Raw genomic sequence first — 15,276 nt, 5'->3', positions numbered from 1 at the left:
TAAAATCTTGAACTGATGACGTATTCATACCTTTTAGTTGAATGGTTGAGAAATATTTTATTTAGACAGATGAAAATAATTTTAATTCAAGAACTGTTTTTGAGATCTAAAGGTCTAGAAATAAATATTTCTGTTAGGAATTAAATGATTTAAATACAGGTATTATATAATATATTATACTTAACTTTTACATGTATGTGGTATACATGAGGGTATCTTGATGTCATGTACCGTCCTCTTACGTATAATAAATCAGTCCAGTACCAACCGCCGTTTCATTAATATATATTATTATTCATAATTCATAATTATAAATGTTTCAAATAATAGTAAACGTACACTAAAGTTTCTGAAACGTAATATCAAAGCAAGTAGATTTTCATTGCACATTTCATTAAATTTGAACAAATGAAAATTCTATAGAATTTATTTATTAGTAAAACATTAAAAGGAAAAACTTTTTCAACAAGGAAGAAAATTTTACTGAGGTTTTCATTACTATTTCTAGCGTATATCTATAAGTTTTTATTTTATTAGCAGATTAACCCCCTCCCTATAAAAAATTAAACTACTTCGAATATTAACATTAGTCGCTTTCTCCCCCTCTAAACCCACCCTAGTACATCATCTAGGTTTAGTAAAACCCAACATGATGCAATGTTATTTGTCAGTATTTCCGTATTTAAGGTTGTATTGTAAAATTACAAGTCCGCTAAGTCAACGCCGTACGTGCCCAAGTGGCGGCCGTCGACCGTAGCCTTCCCTCGAATACGGCTATTGTCAGAACCACAAAATATCTCACTGAAATACTCGCGACAAGAATAACTTAATTGTAACTTAGCTTCCGGAAAAAAATCACATCATCTTGAATATTTACAGGTGAAATTAATAAAATTAATAGCCTATGTTACTTGTTGATGTGATAACTTTTACAAGAAAAAGTTTTTTTTAAGTTAGTCAAGTATTTATCCAGTTTCATCATCATCATCACCAGCTCACTGTACGTCCCCACCGAGTGACTCGGAGCCTACCCTAAGTAAGGATGACTAGGCCGTAGTCAACCACGCTGGCCAAGTGCGGGTTGGTCGACTTCACACATATCTTTTGAATTTCCTCGCCGATATGTGCAGGCATCACGATGTTTTCCTTCCCCGTAAGAACGTCGGGTAAATTATGTACATATAATATGAAAATTCGTAAAATCGAAAATCACATGTATACGGCGGGATTCGAACCCAAGACCTGTAGATTATAAGTCAAGAGCCTTAACCACTGAGCCACCGACGCTCTTTTCCAGTTTATCCGGAACAAACTACCATTTATGTATTTACATATGTCTCGACGAAATACGTTAACGTAACATAAAAAGAAAGCTAATTTCATCCTAAATTAGTAACTTGATATAAATTATCATTTTTGAACAAAAATCACTAAATTTCGACCCTAAAAGGATTTACATCTGTTTACGTGAGATGTATTCTAGAATCTTCTATCGGTAAGAATGTTATATGTCGACTTAAAAATCAGCAATGCAGAAAATGTTGCGGCCTCAAAGCGCATACCGCAGCTCTCGAGAGCTTCTTATGTTGATCGCTTTGATTTGCTGCCGATCAGTGCGGAACAATCAATATTCAATACATAATTGACACAACCTCCAACATAATGACAGGGATGCCTTTTAATTGAAACCACTATAAAGGAGTTACATTTTGGCAGATAACGGGCAAATAAATGGAACTGCATTTTAGTGTTTAAACGAAATATAATTACAATTTTATAATACACGAACTCGAATGATGTCATCTTATTTCCGCATTGAATTAAAAAAAAAACAAAAGTGGGTAGCCTATGTGTTCTTCCAGACTATACTTTATATCTACGCTAAATTTCATCGAAATCTGTGTACCAGTTTAGGCTAGAAACTGACAAACATTTATCCATCTAAACTTTCGCATTTATAATATTAATATGGTTCAACTTTTTTCGAAAAGTGACAACAGTATCGAAAACCTTTTAGAAAATTAACAATTAACTAAAAAGTTAGTAGTTAGTCATTGAATCTAATCTAAAACTAAACAGTACATAGGTTGGAGATTAATAGGTACATCAGATAATTAAATTCTAGAACTTACGTTGGTCAGGTGAAAATTTATAACACTTCAATCTAAAAGCAGGTCAAATATGTAGGTTATAGATTCCAATAGAGGACCCAACATAATATCATGTAGATCGCAATTGATCCATCTTATTTTAATGCCTACACTGAGACTACAATTTCACGCATGCGTCAAACTTTTTAACTGTGAATTTTTAGCGACGTTATCATTGTTTCCCGCGCTTTCGAACCGCGCTGTCAAAAAGCGCGCGCATTCACGCAAAAACTTCCCGCGAACGATGAAGTCATATTAAAAAGAGATGTATAAAAGAAATTAAAACAACTAAATTTAAAAATTATTTTAAGATATTGTTATATTTAAAAGATGTTAATCATGCAATAAAATTGCATTAGTTAAAATGTAAATATTTTTTTATTCCACTGGCCGAAGATTAAAATTCAAGATGGCGGTCGAGAAGTTTCTGTGGGCCTCCACTGTCCTCCTGAGACTTATGCTTGTTGCTACAGACCTCTGTTATACTCAGTAAGTATTTTAGGTTATTGGAATAAACTCAAAACGAACTTTTTTCACAAAAAATATATAAAAACTAAATTAAATGTAACACATTTCAGTTTTAAATTAATTTTCTCGTAATAGCCCAGAAAACTCTGATTGATTTGATTTTAAAACCGTTACTTTAAATAAAATATAACTACGAATTGACGTAATAATTAAGAATGCGAAATTCCCGATGGATGGATGTTTGTTATCTCCAGAATGGTTAAACATATCTTAATGTGGCACAGAGTTAAAACACTGAATTTATTCAGTTTTTTAATTCCCTACGGATGTAGTCGCTACAAAAAGCTACTGTTATATTGCAACGGCTTGCATACAATTTGAATAATATTCCACTGTAAGGTCGTTGTGTCTCAAGAGTGTAGTTTGGTTTAATTAATTACATTGCTTATGTTATCTATGGTAAATGTACGTACTTCCAGTAAGCGCACGCCTCTGACTAAACTATCGCTCAGTTGTGAGATTGTCGATTGTCTTGAGAGACTGTTTAGTTGCACAACTAAAAATCGAGTAGCGCACCTCCATATATGCTTATAAGAATCAAAGCGAGACTGAACAGTTGTGTGAGAGTTTAGTCAAAGGTCTCTGCGCTCTTATTGTTAGAGCCATAAAACTAATAAGGATGGGAAATATAAGAGTGAATGAGGCAGTGTGCCAGTAACGTCCCTAATATAGATGGATTTATTTTCACTAACATCATGCCCCGGTTTCGAACGGGCCCAATACTGATACGAAAATGCGTTTATTTACAGCACATTAGAAACTAAATTATCAGTATTTCTGTAGAGAAATTATATTTAGTATAACACATATAAACCTTCCTTGAATTACTATATTAAAAAATCTGCATCAAAATCCGTTTACTAGTTTTGTTTTTTTGAGATAAAGACATAGTTTTTTTCTAGGTTAGCCTATGTTGTCAAATTACGTCACAAAGTTTACGAGTATGTTGGTATTTTGACTTAGTCGCTTGAAATCTACAGAGAGGCGGGGAATAAGTACTTTCTTATTTTAAAAGTACTTTAAAGTTACAAAAGAGTATTTTATATTTATAGTTAAAAGACGAATTTAATTTTATCTAAGTTATTGTGTCATCAAGTAGATTTTGTTTGTGCATTACGTTAACTTTAAATATATCTTTAAATTTTTTATTTGAATAAAATCATAGAAAGAGCCTAGGAAAATAATATATGCAAATTTTTAAACTTGAAACTGTCCACTTTACGTTTGCGGTCAAGATTGAATTAATTAATTCAAGATAATGAAGATACGATTCTTCATAATTGATCTCAGAGACATTTAAATAATAATTATAACTAGAAAGTAACAGGTTAATAAAATAAAATCTAAGGGTTCTCTGGCGCCTTTTTTAAGGTGAACGAAATATAATTGCTAACCTAAATGTTTTGGTCCTTATTTATTGATAAAAACCAAGATTGCCTTTTGCCTGAGACAGACAAACAATTAAACGTTTATTTTTTTAATGCAGAGATAATTATCATAAAGTTTTTGTAAAGCACTCTCTGCATATTTCCATATTTAATATGTCGAATGAATTTGAGATATAGGGCAACCTCATTGATGACAAGATAATCTGTTAAATATCACTTTTATTGGTTGAATGTTTTGAGCGGCTTACCCGCCTGAATAATCTAGATAAAACGCTTTTATATAAGGATTTAAAAGTTCATTATTACTAACGAATAAATTAAAATTGGTTTTAGAAGTTTAGGGTTTGCCGTTCTGCTGTTAAACTAGTTGGTAAGGTAAATGTTGAGTTTTTAACTATTCATTTAGTTTACTAATAATGAAAATTACCTTGTTATAATAATTTTAAACGCATGTCCAAGAATAATATGATATTTATTAAAACTTTGCAAATAAACGGTGCGATTCTTAAATGTTTTGATTTTGAAATTCTCCAAAGCACAGACCCGGAATGTATATTTTTAGATTTCTGTTTACCGATAACTTTCACTGTATTATGTTTCGTTATTTTAATAACTTGTATTTTGATTATATTCTCGTTTCTCTGTGACCTATTTAATTGAAAAAAATCTGTTGACATTTTAAAATCGTAATACCTCAAAGCGCTCGACAGTTTTATTGCTCGTTGCAAACTCGCAGGCGCACGCGACCTGGTTTTATACTTAATGCAACTCAAATAGACTCCAAGGAAACAGTTTTGTTTTATTAATGAACTATGTTTAAATATTAATCGTTCTTGGTTTAGCTAATTTAGTCCTAAGCTTCATGAATATTCAACCTTTATTCTCTAAGACAAATATTTTATAGCAGAAAAACGTTTCATTAAAATTTAGTTTTGTAAAATTTCAGGCGCTAGAAACTTCAGAATATACCTGTATTCCATAATTTTCTTTAAACGGTATAAATTTCAAACATTCCTACAATTGTGTTTTGTTTCACTCTATAATAATTACACATTTTTGTTTTTAATTTCCGATGCAAACAGTCATTTTCATTTGCGTTAAAGTTTCCGTCCGCAGAGATTGCTTTCAACGATTCTTTGCCGATAATTTAAAAAATTGCATCTCTCTTTGTACAAGTTCTTTTGTATGTTTTTCAATAAAAGATTTATCTGTCATATATTTAAATACCTGACACGACCTACATCTTTTTTCTAACCAGTTCTTGAACTTTATTCATATTTGAATACTCAAAAAAACACAATATTATTCTGCGGAAGGAAGTCGATAAACTTATATTTTTTGGGATTACCAACGACTTTTTAATAAATTAGCTATCTAAACAAGAATACATCATATATATACTAATATTATAAATGCGAAAGTTTAGATGGATGGATGTTTGTTAGAGTTTGTAGTCTAAACGGCTGAACGTATTTTAATGAAATTTGGCATAGATGTAGAGGATAGTCTGAAAGAACACATAATCTACTTACATTTGTTTATTTTTTAATTCCGCGCGGACGAAGTCGCGGGCGAAAGCTAGTTTTATCTAAATTTGAATTTGAACATGAAATTTTAAAATATATTAATTATTTTCTACAGGTAGATATAACTAAATCAGACTTCAAATATCAAGGAAATACGTATGTTAAAGCTTTTTATGTACACTTTAATTACATAGATCTACGGCATGTTTTGTGATCGTTGGAATCCATTCGCAACGATTTTAATGACGCGATTTCTCGGCTTTCATCAATTTAACGGAATATCTCGGTATTAAAAAAAAACGAGTTCTTGGTGAATAGATTTTTTGCAACAGATTTTCACTGGGAAATATTATACAACTTTTTTTAATATAGATCACTTGATTTTGCGTATATTTTGTTATCAATATGAACTGGAAATATTTGAATTTTTAATTTAACAAAATAAGCGAAAGGATATCTTTCGAATGGACCGGCACGCTCGGTGTAATACCACGACCACACAGAAGACAGGCGTCAAATGGAACCAATTCCTTGTTTCGTCTGATGAGTGTGGCGCCGGAGGCCTAATTTAAGTCCCTTTTTCTTTGCCACCCTTTTCTTTTAAGGAGAGGTTGGGAAGAGGAAGTGGATTTGACGGTAGAGGAGATGCATAGGAAGGGGAAATATCCTCTTTATGTGCGTCTCCTCCTCCGTCGTATAAGGGTAGGCAACGCATCTGCAATTGCCGATGTCTATGAGCAGCGGTCGCTTCGCCATTTTGGCGGTTTCAGGTGGCCGCTTGCTCGTTTGTCACCTTGTGTTATAAAAAAAAATCCTAGTTAAAACTTTATCGGTCTCACTTAGAGTCGATTTAATGATATTTTAGGCTGCATTGCGCCATAGAAATATTGTAAGTAAATGGGCAGCAAGTATTAAACATAGTAACGTTTTATATTTAACTAGCTGTTGTTCACGACTTCGTCCACGTACAATTAAAAAAAGTGTAAAAACATAGCAATGTTACTCAGTGATAACATAGCTTTTTAATGGTGCAAGAATTGAAATCGGTCCGGTAGTTTTTGAGTTATTACAATGCATACAAAAATTCATAAATATGGTACAAATATATTTCATCTTTATAATATTAGTAAAGATGAAACGGAGATTCTAAGAAGAATAAAAAATATGTCAAGTTGTCTGTACGCATTTTTGCTATTTCTCTTCAGCAGGGCAGACTAACGGATTTATGAATAACTTAACCTCTTCCATATAAGTTTCTCGGCGTATATTCTAAGACAAAACATAAATTACAATTAAAGTCACTACAATTTATAAAAATGAGACAGTTTCAAATCTTGTGCCAAACCCTATTTCCAAGATGTTGTTTCAAAAAGAGATACTCGTAATAATTATATACATATTTTTTTATATCATACGGTGGCAAATGAGCAAGCGGCCACCTTAATCCACTGGAATGAAAAGCGACCGCTGTCTATAAACATCCGCAATTGCAGATGCCTACCCTGGATTGACGGTGGAAGGGACGCACATAAAGATGATGTACCCATTCCTATGCGTCTGCTCCGCAGTCAAATCCACTTTTCCCATCCTATCCTATTAAGAAAAGGGTGGAAAGGGAAAGGCACTAAAATTAGGCCTCCGGTAAATCTAAAGACTAAAATTAAAATTTGTCTTATATCTATTATTTTGGCGTTTAATTATTCTTCTTTATTTTAGGGCTACCTTATTAACATTTCAAGATCTTCTCCCAGAAGATCCTAAACTCTACGACAAAATGCGACCTCCAAAGAAAAACGATCAGCCAACGATCGTTAACTTCCACGTCACTGTTATGGGCCTGGATTCGATTGATGAAAACTCTATGGTAAGTTTATACTAGCTTTCGACCGAGACTCCGTTTGCGTGGAAGTTAAAAAACACAAAAACAAGTATGAGTTCTTCCAGACTACTCTGCGTCTATGGCAAATTTCATCGAGATCCGTTCAGCTTAGTCTTCAAACTGTAACAAAAATCCATCTAAACTTTCGCATTTATAATATTAGTGATTTGGTACATGAGTTCTAAACAGATTTCAAAGAGTAAAAGGTTCCTATAACGATTGGCGGCCGGCATTTGTTATTCATTTGAAACATTAACGTAATGGATGGATAGATGGATGTTTGTTAAAAGCACAGATAATGTAATACTATTTAATACCTCAAACGGCTGAAGAGATCTCAAAGAAATATACAAAAGTAGAATCTAGTCTGGAAGAACACCTTAGGCTTCTTGATAAATTTTTGTTATCCGCGCGGACGCAGTCCCGGGTAGAAGATAATTTTGAAATAAGGAAAATAATCATCTAATATTAGAGTAAGTTAATTTTAATTGTATAAACTACCGACAACTAATTAGTTTTTAGATAAAATGGTTCATTAGTAGTTTTAACTATTTGAACAGCTGTGTAGAGTATGAACAAAAGAAACATTGTTTTGTTAGTACCGTAGTTATTACATATTTACTTTAAATTATGTATTAAGTATGTTTTTAAAAAGTAAATTATGAAACCAGATTACGTAATTAAAAAAAAATCTCACAGGACGAGGTGGCCGAGTGGTTAAGGCGTTGGACTGCTAATCCAATGTGCTCTGCACGCGTGGGTTCGAATCCCATCCTCGTCGATACATTTTTGTCACCCTATTGTGTAATTTTTTTTTATATAAATTTGAAACTGGCTTATGTATAAAAACTGTACTGTTTATTTTTCTCAATAGACATATGCGGCTGACATTTTCTTCGCTCAAACCTGGAAGGATTTCAGACTAAGGTTACCAGAAAACATGACTTCGGAGTATAGGTAATTATTTTAAGTATTAAGATACTGCAGTTAGAAAAGTTACATAGATTTAAGTTGCAATCAACATTTAAGAGTTGTACTCCTCCTATATTGAGAGGGGGGAGAAGATGATCGATGGCTGGAATCATAAAAAGCATTTCTTCTTCAGGCTTTTAGATCTGGATTGGTTAAAGCACATGTGGCGCCCAGATTCCTTCTTTAAAAACGCCAAATCAGTCACCTTCCAAACAATGACCATCCCCAACCACTACGTATGGTTGTACAAGGATAAGACGATACTTTACATGGTGAAATTAACTTTAAAGTTGTCATGTGCAATGAATTTCCTCATCTACCCTCACGACACACAGGAGTGCAAACTGCAAATGGAAAGTTGTGAGTATAATTTACTTCTACCTTCACTTCAAATTCAAATTAATGTCTAGTTCTATATTCGAAATTTAAAATTTGAAATTCGAACATTTAGAGCGCCTTTAACTAATCTGTCACACAAATGTTGTGCGATTGTCGATTGTTTCTCAGCCAATTCAACTCTTTAGTTGCATATTTAAAATCCAGTAGTGCACCTCCATATAAGTTCTGAAATATAATTCAATTTTCAAATTTAGTTTCGAATTCTTTTAAAATTGGCTTCTATAGACCGGGATTTTACTTGAGATAATAAACAGTTATTGTGGAAACCATCGTCATTATTACCATGCCCTTATTGTAGACGGTATGCACTGCTCTTCCGTACCATAAGCCATCATATCTGAATTATTATGCATATCTTGTGACGTAACATATAACAAGATGTTCCGATCTCTTGAAGTGATAACCGCATACAGTTTGAAGATCCACCTCGTTGGAGCACCCTACAGCCTCGTTATACATTCAATGGCGAGTGCTACCGCGTCAACCTTTCTATGATTATTTGATTATAACTAGCTTTTGCCCGCGATTCCGTCTGCGTGGAATTATAAAAACAAAAGTAAGTAGCCTATGTGTTCTTCCAGACTATGTTCTACATCTATGCCTAATTTATCGAGATCCGTTTAGCCGTTTAGGCTACAAACTCTAACAAACATCCATCCATCTAAACTTTCGCGTTAATTTATCTGTGAGACAGGTAATAATAAATGTAAATTTAAAAGAATCTTCAATTAATTGGTCTTTACAAGATCCTTTTGATGTTTTGTTAACAACCATATTTGAGACATTTTTCTGATGTCTTAAGTGACATTTCTGTTATAAAAATAAGGCTTAAGTAACCTTTAGAACTTTGAAGGACTCATGAAGAGAAACATTTTGTTTATATCTGTAGAAAAATATGGAAATCTTGAATGTTTGACTTAATAATAAACTTACTTTCTGTTAGAATATAGAGTGTCCTAATAGGGTATCCTTTTTAACCACTATTACAAAACAATTGACTGGTATAGTTAATTGTTACTACATAGTATTTCTCAATAAATAAAAAAACCCTGAAGCGATTTATCTAAAAGGAATTTCACGTTGTCATTGCTGTTAGAAAATCTTGCATAGTTCTTTGGTTACAATAAAAAATTGGAACTTTTTATATCTAGTAAGGGAAATGTTAATTTGTTACTTATTTATATCATCAGAAGTTTATTTATAAAGAAGTAATCGATGAAACCATCAACAAATACGGGAGCACTTCACAACGTAGGTAAAGTTATCGACGATACAGAAAATTGTCGTCGGGTGGGGAGAGAAAGTGGGCCGAGCGATTCGAGTGCCCTCTAGGCCCCTCACGGCCCCTCATGGCCCCTGGAGTCAGCGCGATTCTATCACGTCACGAGAGGGCGCGATCGGTGTCGACGCAGATGTAAGCATGGAGCCATAAATAGGCTGCCGCGGCTCTTGACGTCTTATTTCGGATAAGATTCTGTGAGGTTAGCCTCGAGTGGGTCGGGTTGGCTTTCGATGGTTTACCACTCGACGACCGCTTGTTTGGCTGTTTGGAGATCGTTAAGATAAAAATGTTATTTTTAGATTAAACAAAATTTTAAAGATATACTTAGACTTTGATTTTGATGGACAAGATTATTGCTGTAAGCCAATGTAATATCTATGTTTTCATCATACTTTTTTTTTTATTAGAAGTAGAGTATTCTTGGAAGTGTTACCTAATGCTTACTGCAATATTCTTTCCCTCCTAAATCAAGTGTTTCAAAAAGACGTCGAATTCAGAAAAAAAATATGTTCTATAAATTATGAAATCTAGGTGTTGCATGTTTAGGTCAAAAGGCAGCTGAAACTAAGCAGAATTATTAAGTTAATAGCTTAAAGGAAATCAGGGCGCAGTAGTCGTTAAGTGTGAGTTAAGCACGCCCTAATTAGAGGCTTGCAGTGCGGCTAAGCGCACCGCGAACACTCTACAACTTCTATATTAATTAAAATTAATTTCACTTATTGACTACATGTTACGTCAGACCGCGAGCTGCACTGCAATTAAGTTACGACTAAGTTATAAGCTTCATGTGAAATATTTCAAAGGTTGTATGTATTTAGTAAATACGTAAGTCGTTTTTATTATCTACCTGGCTTGAAGGACGATGTTTTTATCTTGTTTCTAATTATGTTTGTATATAAGTACGTACCTAAGATGTTCGTTTCAGAGATCCTTTATTTGTTACTTTACAGTATCGCACACGACAGACGACCTGATCTTCCAGTGGGACCCTGACGTGCCACTAGTCGTGGATGAGAACATAGAACTGCCCCAACTTGAACTGGTCCAGAATAGGACTGCTGACTGCACGCAGGTCTACTCCACTGGTTAGTGTTTATAACATTATTACATTTATCAAGAAACTCGAATATGTACACGTAATGTTCTGAACTTCACAACACTTCAAGTCACATTTGGAACAATGGAGCTATGGCTCCACAGCTAATTAATAACTCACAGCTTAAAGGCCGACAACACATCTGTAGTACCTCTGGTATTGCGGATGTCCATGGGCGTCGTTGACATTAGTGTTCTCACCGCTCGTTTGTCCCCTTATTTAAAAAAAAAATGTACGAATACCAAACGAGCCAACGAGCCGAGAGCAAGCCGGCAACTCGCAGCTGCAAGCAATTCATAAATAAAAAAATCAAAACGCAAATCATAACTCTAAGTCTAAATGCCATTCGGCAACTCTAAATAAATGATTTGCAAGCCGGTTCATAGATCTCATTCACTCATGTAACCGTGATCTGATCTGTAGCTCATTTTTTCTTGTAATACGATTCCCCACGGAATGTACCGAACCGCATCGTAATATTAAATGACACAATTTGTTCAAAATCGAAAACAAACCTAGATAAAGTTAGAATAATAATAGATTGCAAATTTTGTCGCAGAAACACTAGTAATCCGCGATAATTATCTCGTGCTCATTTTTAATTAGTAATAAAAGAATTAATTACTCGTTATCGTTAAAATAATTACAGCTTTATCAGTCCTGCTAATCCGTTAACGTATTTAGCACAAGGAATGATTTTAGATGTCCTAGAAACACGTAGGTTAGTAAATAGCCTATGAGGTTAAACTATAAAGTAGGTTTTTCGTTATTTACTGATGGTAAATTCCATATTCGTAGTTTGTGATGAAAAGTTCTGTTTCTCATTTTAAATTGTCATAAACATGTTTGTTTTTTTTTAAATAAATAAATAGAATTACTCATTATATTGTACTGGTCTTAAAATTCAACTCAATCCAACAAATAAGCAGATTCATTAATAAATTATTTTAAATTCGTTTATAAATCATGAATTTCTGTTTACTTACTGCATAAATTGAGATATTAAAAAACAACCGTAACTAAAAACATCTTTCTGTTTTAAATCGGTTTAAAAACTCGCTAATTGAGGACACCGTTGCAATGTTGTCATTTTAAAAAACCTTTAATCCGTTATACGCGATAAACTCATAAAAGGATAAGCTTTGTTGACAAATGCGAATTAATTAGACGGCAACATCGTAAAACATGTTTAACATACTGGTGTGGAAACACTGCGAGTTTATGGACTTTTCATGCAGCAATGCTTAAAATTAAAAAAGTATACACTTATTAAGAGGATGAAAATTGTTAAAAAATGTACAATCGCGTAAATCTGCGGTGTTCCATTTCCCGAAAAATGCTTTTGTTTTTTCGCAACGAGATTAACTATGTCTTTGGTTAAAGCAACCAATTAGATAACAGTGATTTGTGCAAACGACGGAATAATAATAACAACCAAAATCGACCTTTTTCATAGACACATTTAAAAGATTTTTATTGGTTATTGATACACGTATCTTTAGCGATATAGATGCAAGGTGCAAGCAACTTTTAAGGTAAAACTCCCAGTTTCCGCAAATCCATGTGTTTCTGCAATGAAAATCCGCAATATTGCTATTTGCAGGCAACTTCACGTGTCTGGAAGTGATCTTCAAGCTGAAACGTCGCCTAGGCTACCATCTGTTCAACACTTACATACCGACTTGCCTCATCGTCATCATGTCTGTGAGTGAAATACCTGAATCTAATGAGTACCGGTTTTAATACTTTGATGTTTAACGATAATATACGTCGTCAATAAGTTAACTTACGCCCTAGTATAGATAATAAAACCAGAGAAGCTTTGTCATCTTGAAGTACAAGCTTCTTGAAGAAAGGACCTATATAAAAGAATAAATTAGAGTGAACATTTGGTAGAAATCGATGTACTTTATTATTATTAATAGTATTAGATAATGATTTCTCTTTCTAACGACGAGACGATGGGGACATAAACCAGAAAGTGTTAAGATCGAATGTGGATGCTACAAAGGTAGAAGAAGACCGAATAAAGTATGGATTGTGTGAAAGAGGATATACTTAAGAAAGGAGTGGATTCGGATATGACGGCTGATAGAGATGTATGGAAGAGCAGCACATACTGTGCCGACCCTCCGTAAGGGATGTTGATGGAATGATTTCTCTTTCTTTCAAAGTGCCTCTCTTTTTATTGGTTCCTCTCTAGTAATGCGCTTGACCCTTATTAACAAACCTGTCTTGAGAATAAAGAGTAGATCTTACCTATTGTTCTTTTAATTATTTTGTAATATCTTACTTTATTGTCTGTCTCTATGTTTCAGTGGGTGTCTTTCTGGATCAAGCCGGACGCTGCGCCGGCGCGGGTGACGCTGGGCGTGACGTCACTGCTGACGCTGTCCACGCAGCACGCCAAGTCGCAAGCGCAGCTGCCGCCTGTTTCATACCTCAAGGCGGTTGACGCTTTTATGTCGGTCTGCACTGTGTGAGTTGCAACACAACATTAAATAAAAATCGAACATAATTGTAACAAAGTCAAAATTGGTTCACTAGTTATATGAATGAACGAGTTGTTGCCCGCGACTTCGTCCGCGTGGTATTAGAAAACATACGAACTATATAAATAACAAAAAGCTACCTATCGCTCGGGAACCGGACACCTCAGGGATGAAGCTTATCCCATGTATACTCCAGACTTTGTTTTACCTCTGTGCCAAATTTCAATAAGATATGTTGAACCGTTGCAGAATGATCGAGTAAACATTAAAAAACTAAATTAATAAATCCCACGGGAACCGTAACTATTCCCGGGTTAAAAAGTAGCCTATGTGTTTTTCCAGACTATGCTCTAAACCTGTGCCAAATTTCATGGAGATCCGTTCAGCCGTTTAGGCTACAAACGCTAACAAACATCCATCCATCTAAACTTTCGCATTTATAATATTAGTAAGATTAGCAAGATTGAATGCCAATATAAAGATTTTGAGAATATTCTAGCACATTCTTATCCATTCTTAACTTCTGCAGAAGTAATGATTTTTCATAATGTCCGTCTGTGTTACAGATTCGTGTTCATGGCGCTAATGGAATACTGTCTGGTCAACATAATTTTAGATGACGGAGGTCGGAAGCCTAAGGTATTGCTTTTAATTCAAAGAGGTATAAATTACTCTAGTAGCTTACTAACCTCGAAATGCCTTTAGTATCGTGTATCACAATTTTTGACCTATTGGTAAGAATTTGACTAATATATCTTCTTTTTAAATCTGTTCCAGGAGCCAGCCGAGGCTGCTAAAGCCAGACTTCGTGCTATCAGCATCGACCGCTTCTCTCGCGTCTTCTTTCCTCTTCTGTTCTCAGTTCTCAACGCCACCTATTGGATACAATTCGCGCAGTACATCTGACTGCCATCTCTTGATTTATAAACTAAACTTTTAACTTCGATTTATGTGTCTCTTATTCTTGATTTCGTTCAGTATTCACCAAACTTTAGTATCCTTGTTGTAGACTTAACTGTTGGATAGATTTAAGTGTTCAGTTTTATTAGATATTTCAATTTATTAGTTTTTCAGCTCTGCATAAACTTGTTATTTTAATTTACTAGATAATGTCATAAGTGTGTTAACGGGATCAATCATGATTCTAATTCAAAATTATTAACAGTAATAAAAAGTAGGGGTAGTTATTCCAATAGTTATCAAAAATCTCGTTAATTAAAACATAGTAATAATAAAAGATACATAGATTTTAAATAACATATTGTTTAAAACAGCACTTCTATTTATTCTATGTTTTATTTATTTGAAGAAATGTGACTAAAATTTATCTGACGAATGGTCGTTTGCAAAATAAAAAAATAAATAGAAAGTAATTAAATTACATTAAGTAATCTTTTAATAAATAATTACGCAGTACCTCATTTAAATAGTTATTTATTTTGTTTGGAAAGACCAAATTAGAGTTCTAATAATAAATAAAATATTCATTGTTAAATAGTAGATAAATAAAATAATATTTAATTAACTTTCAATTAAACTCGAGTGTTAAAACTACACGCCTTTA

At 33.7% G+C, this 15,276-nt stretch overlaps 1 protein-coding gene and 1 non-coding gene across 2 annotated transcripts; both read left to right on the top strand.

Annotated features, from left to right (window-relative positions):
• The first annotated feature begins 2,464 nt into the window (after positions 1-2,464).
• LOC106111333 (glycine receptor subunit alpha-2) lies at positions 2,465-14,619 on the top strand. Its single transcript, XM_013293361.1, has 9 exons — positions 2,465-2,639; positions 7,309-7,456; positions 8,346-8,428; positions 8,577-8,803; positions 11,075-11,209; positions 12,824-12,924; positions 13,539-13,699; positions 14,279-14,351; positions 14,490-14,619. Exons 1-9 carry the CDS (start codon positions 2,560-2,562, stop codon positions 14,616-14,618), a joined length of 1,137 nt encoding a protein of 378 aa, XP_013148815.1. The 5' UTR covers positions 2,465-2,559; the 3' UTR covers position 14,619.
• Trnas-gcu lies at positions 8,171-8,252 on the top strand. Its single transcript has one exon. It is a non-coding gene; the product is annotated as a tRNA-Ser (tRNA).
• Positions 14,620-15,276: the final 657 nt, after the last annotated feature.

Source organism: Papilio polytes, unplaced genomic scaffold (genome assembly GCF_000836215.1).
Source record: "Papilio polytes unplaced genomic scaffold, Ppol_1.0 DF824169.1, whole genome shotgun sequence".
NCBI lineage: Eukaryota > Metazoa > Arthropoda > Insecta > Lepidoptera > Papilionidae > Papilio > Papilio polytes.
Note: the sequence above shows the minus strand (reverse complement) of the source record. Positions and strands in the feature narration are given on the sequence as shown.

What these genes read in the sequence shown, in the direction of transcription:
- LOC106111333 (XM_013293361.1), top strand. Translation starts at nt 2,560, where the DNA reads ATGGCGGTCGAGAAGTTTCTGTGGGCCTCCACTGTCCTCCTGAGACTT. An exon ending in AACATGACTTCGGAGTATAG is followed by an intron (nt 8,429 to 8,576) that starts GTAATTATTTTA and finishes TTTCTTCTTCAG; the next exon opens with GCTTTTAGATCTGGATTGGT. An exon ending in ACGGAGGTCGGAAGCCTAAG is followed by an intron (nt 14,352 to 14,489) that starts GTATTGCTTTTA and finishes AATCTGTTCCAG; the next exon opens with GAGCCAGCCGAGGCTGCTAA.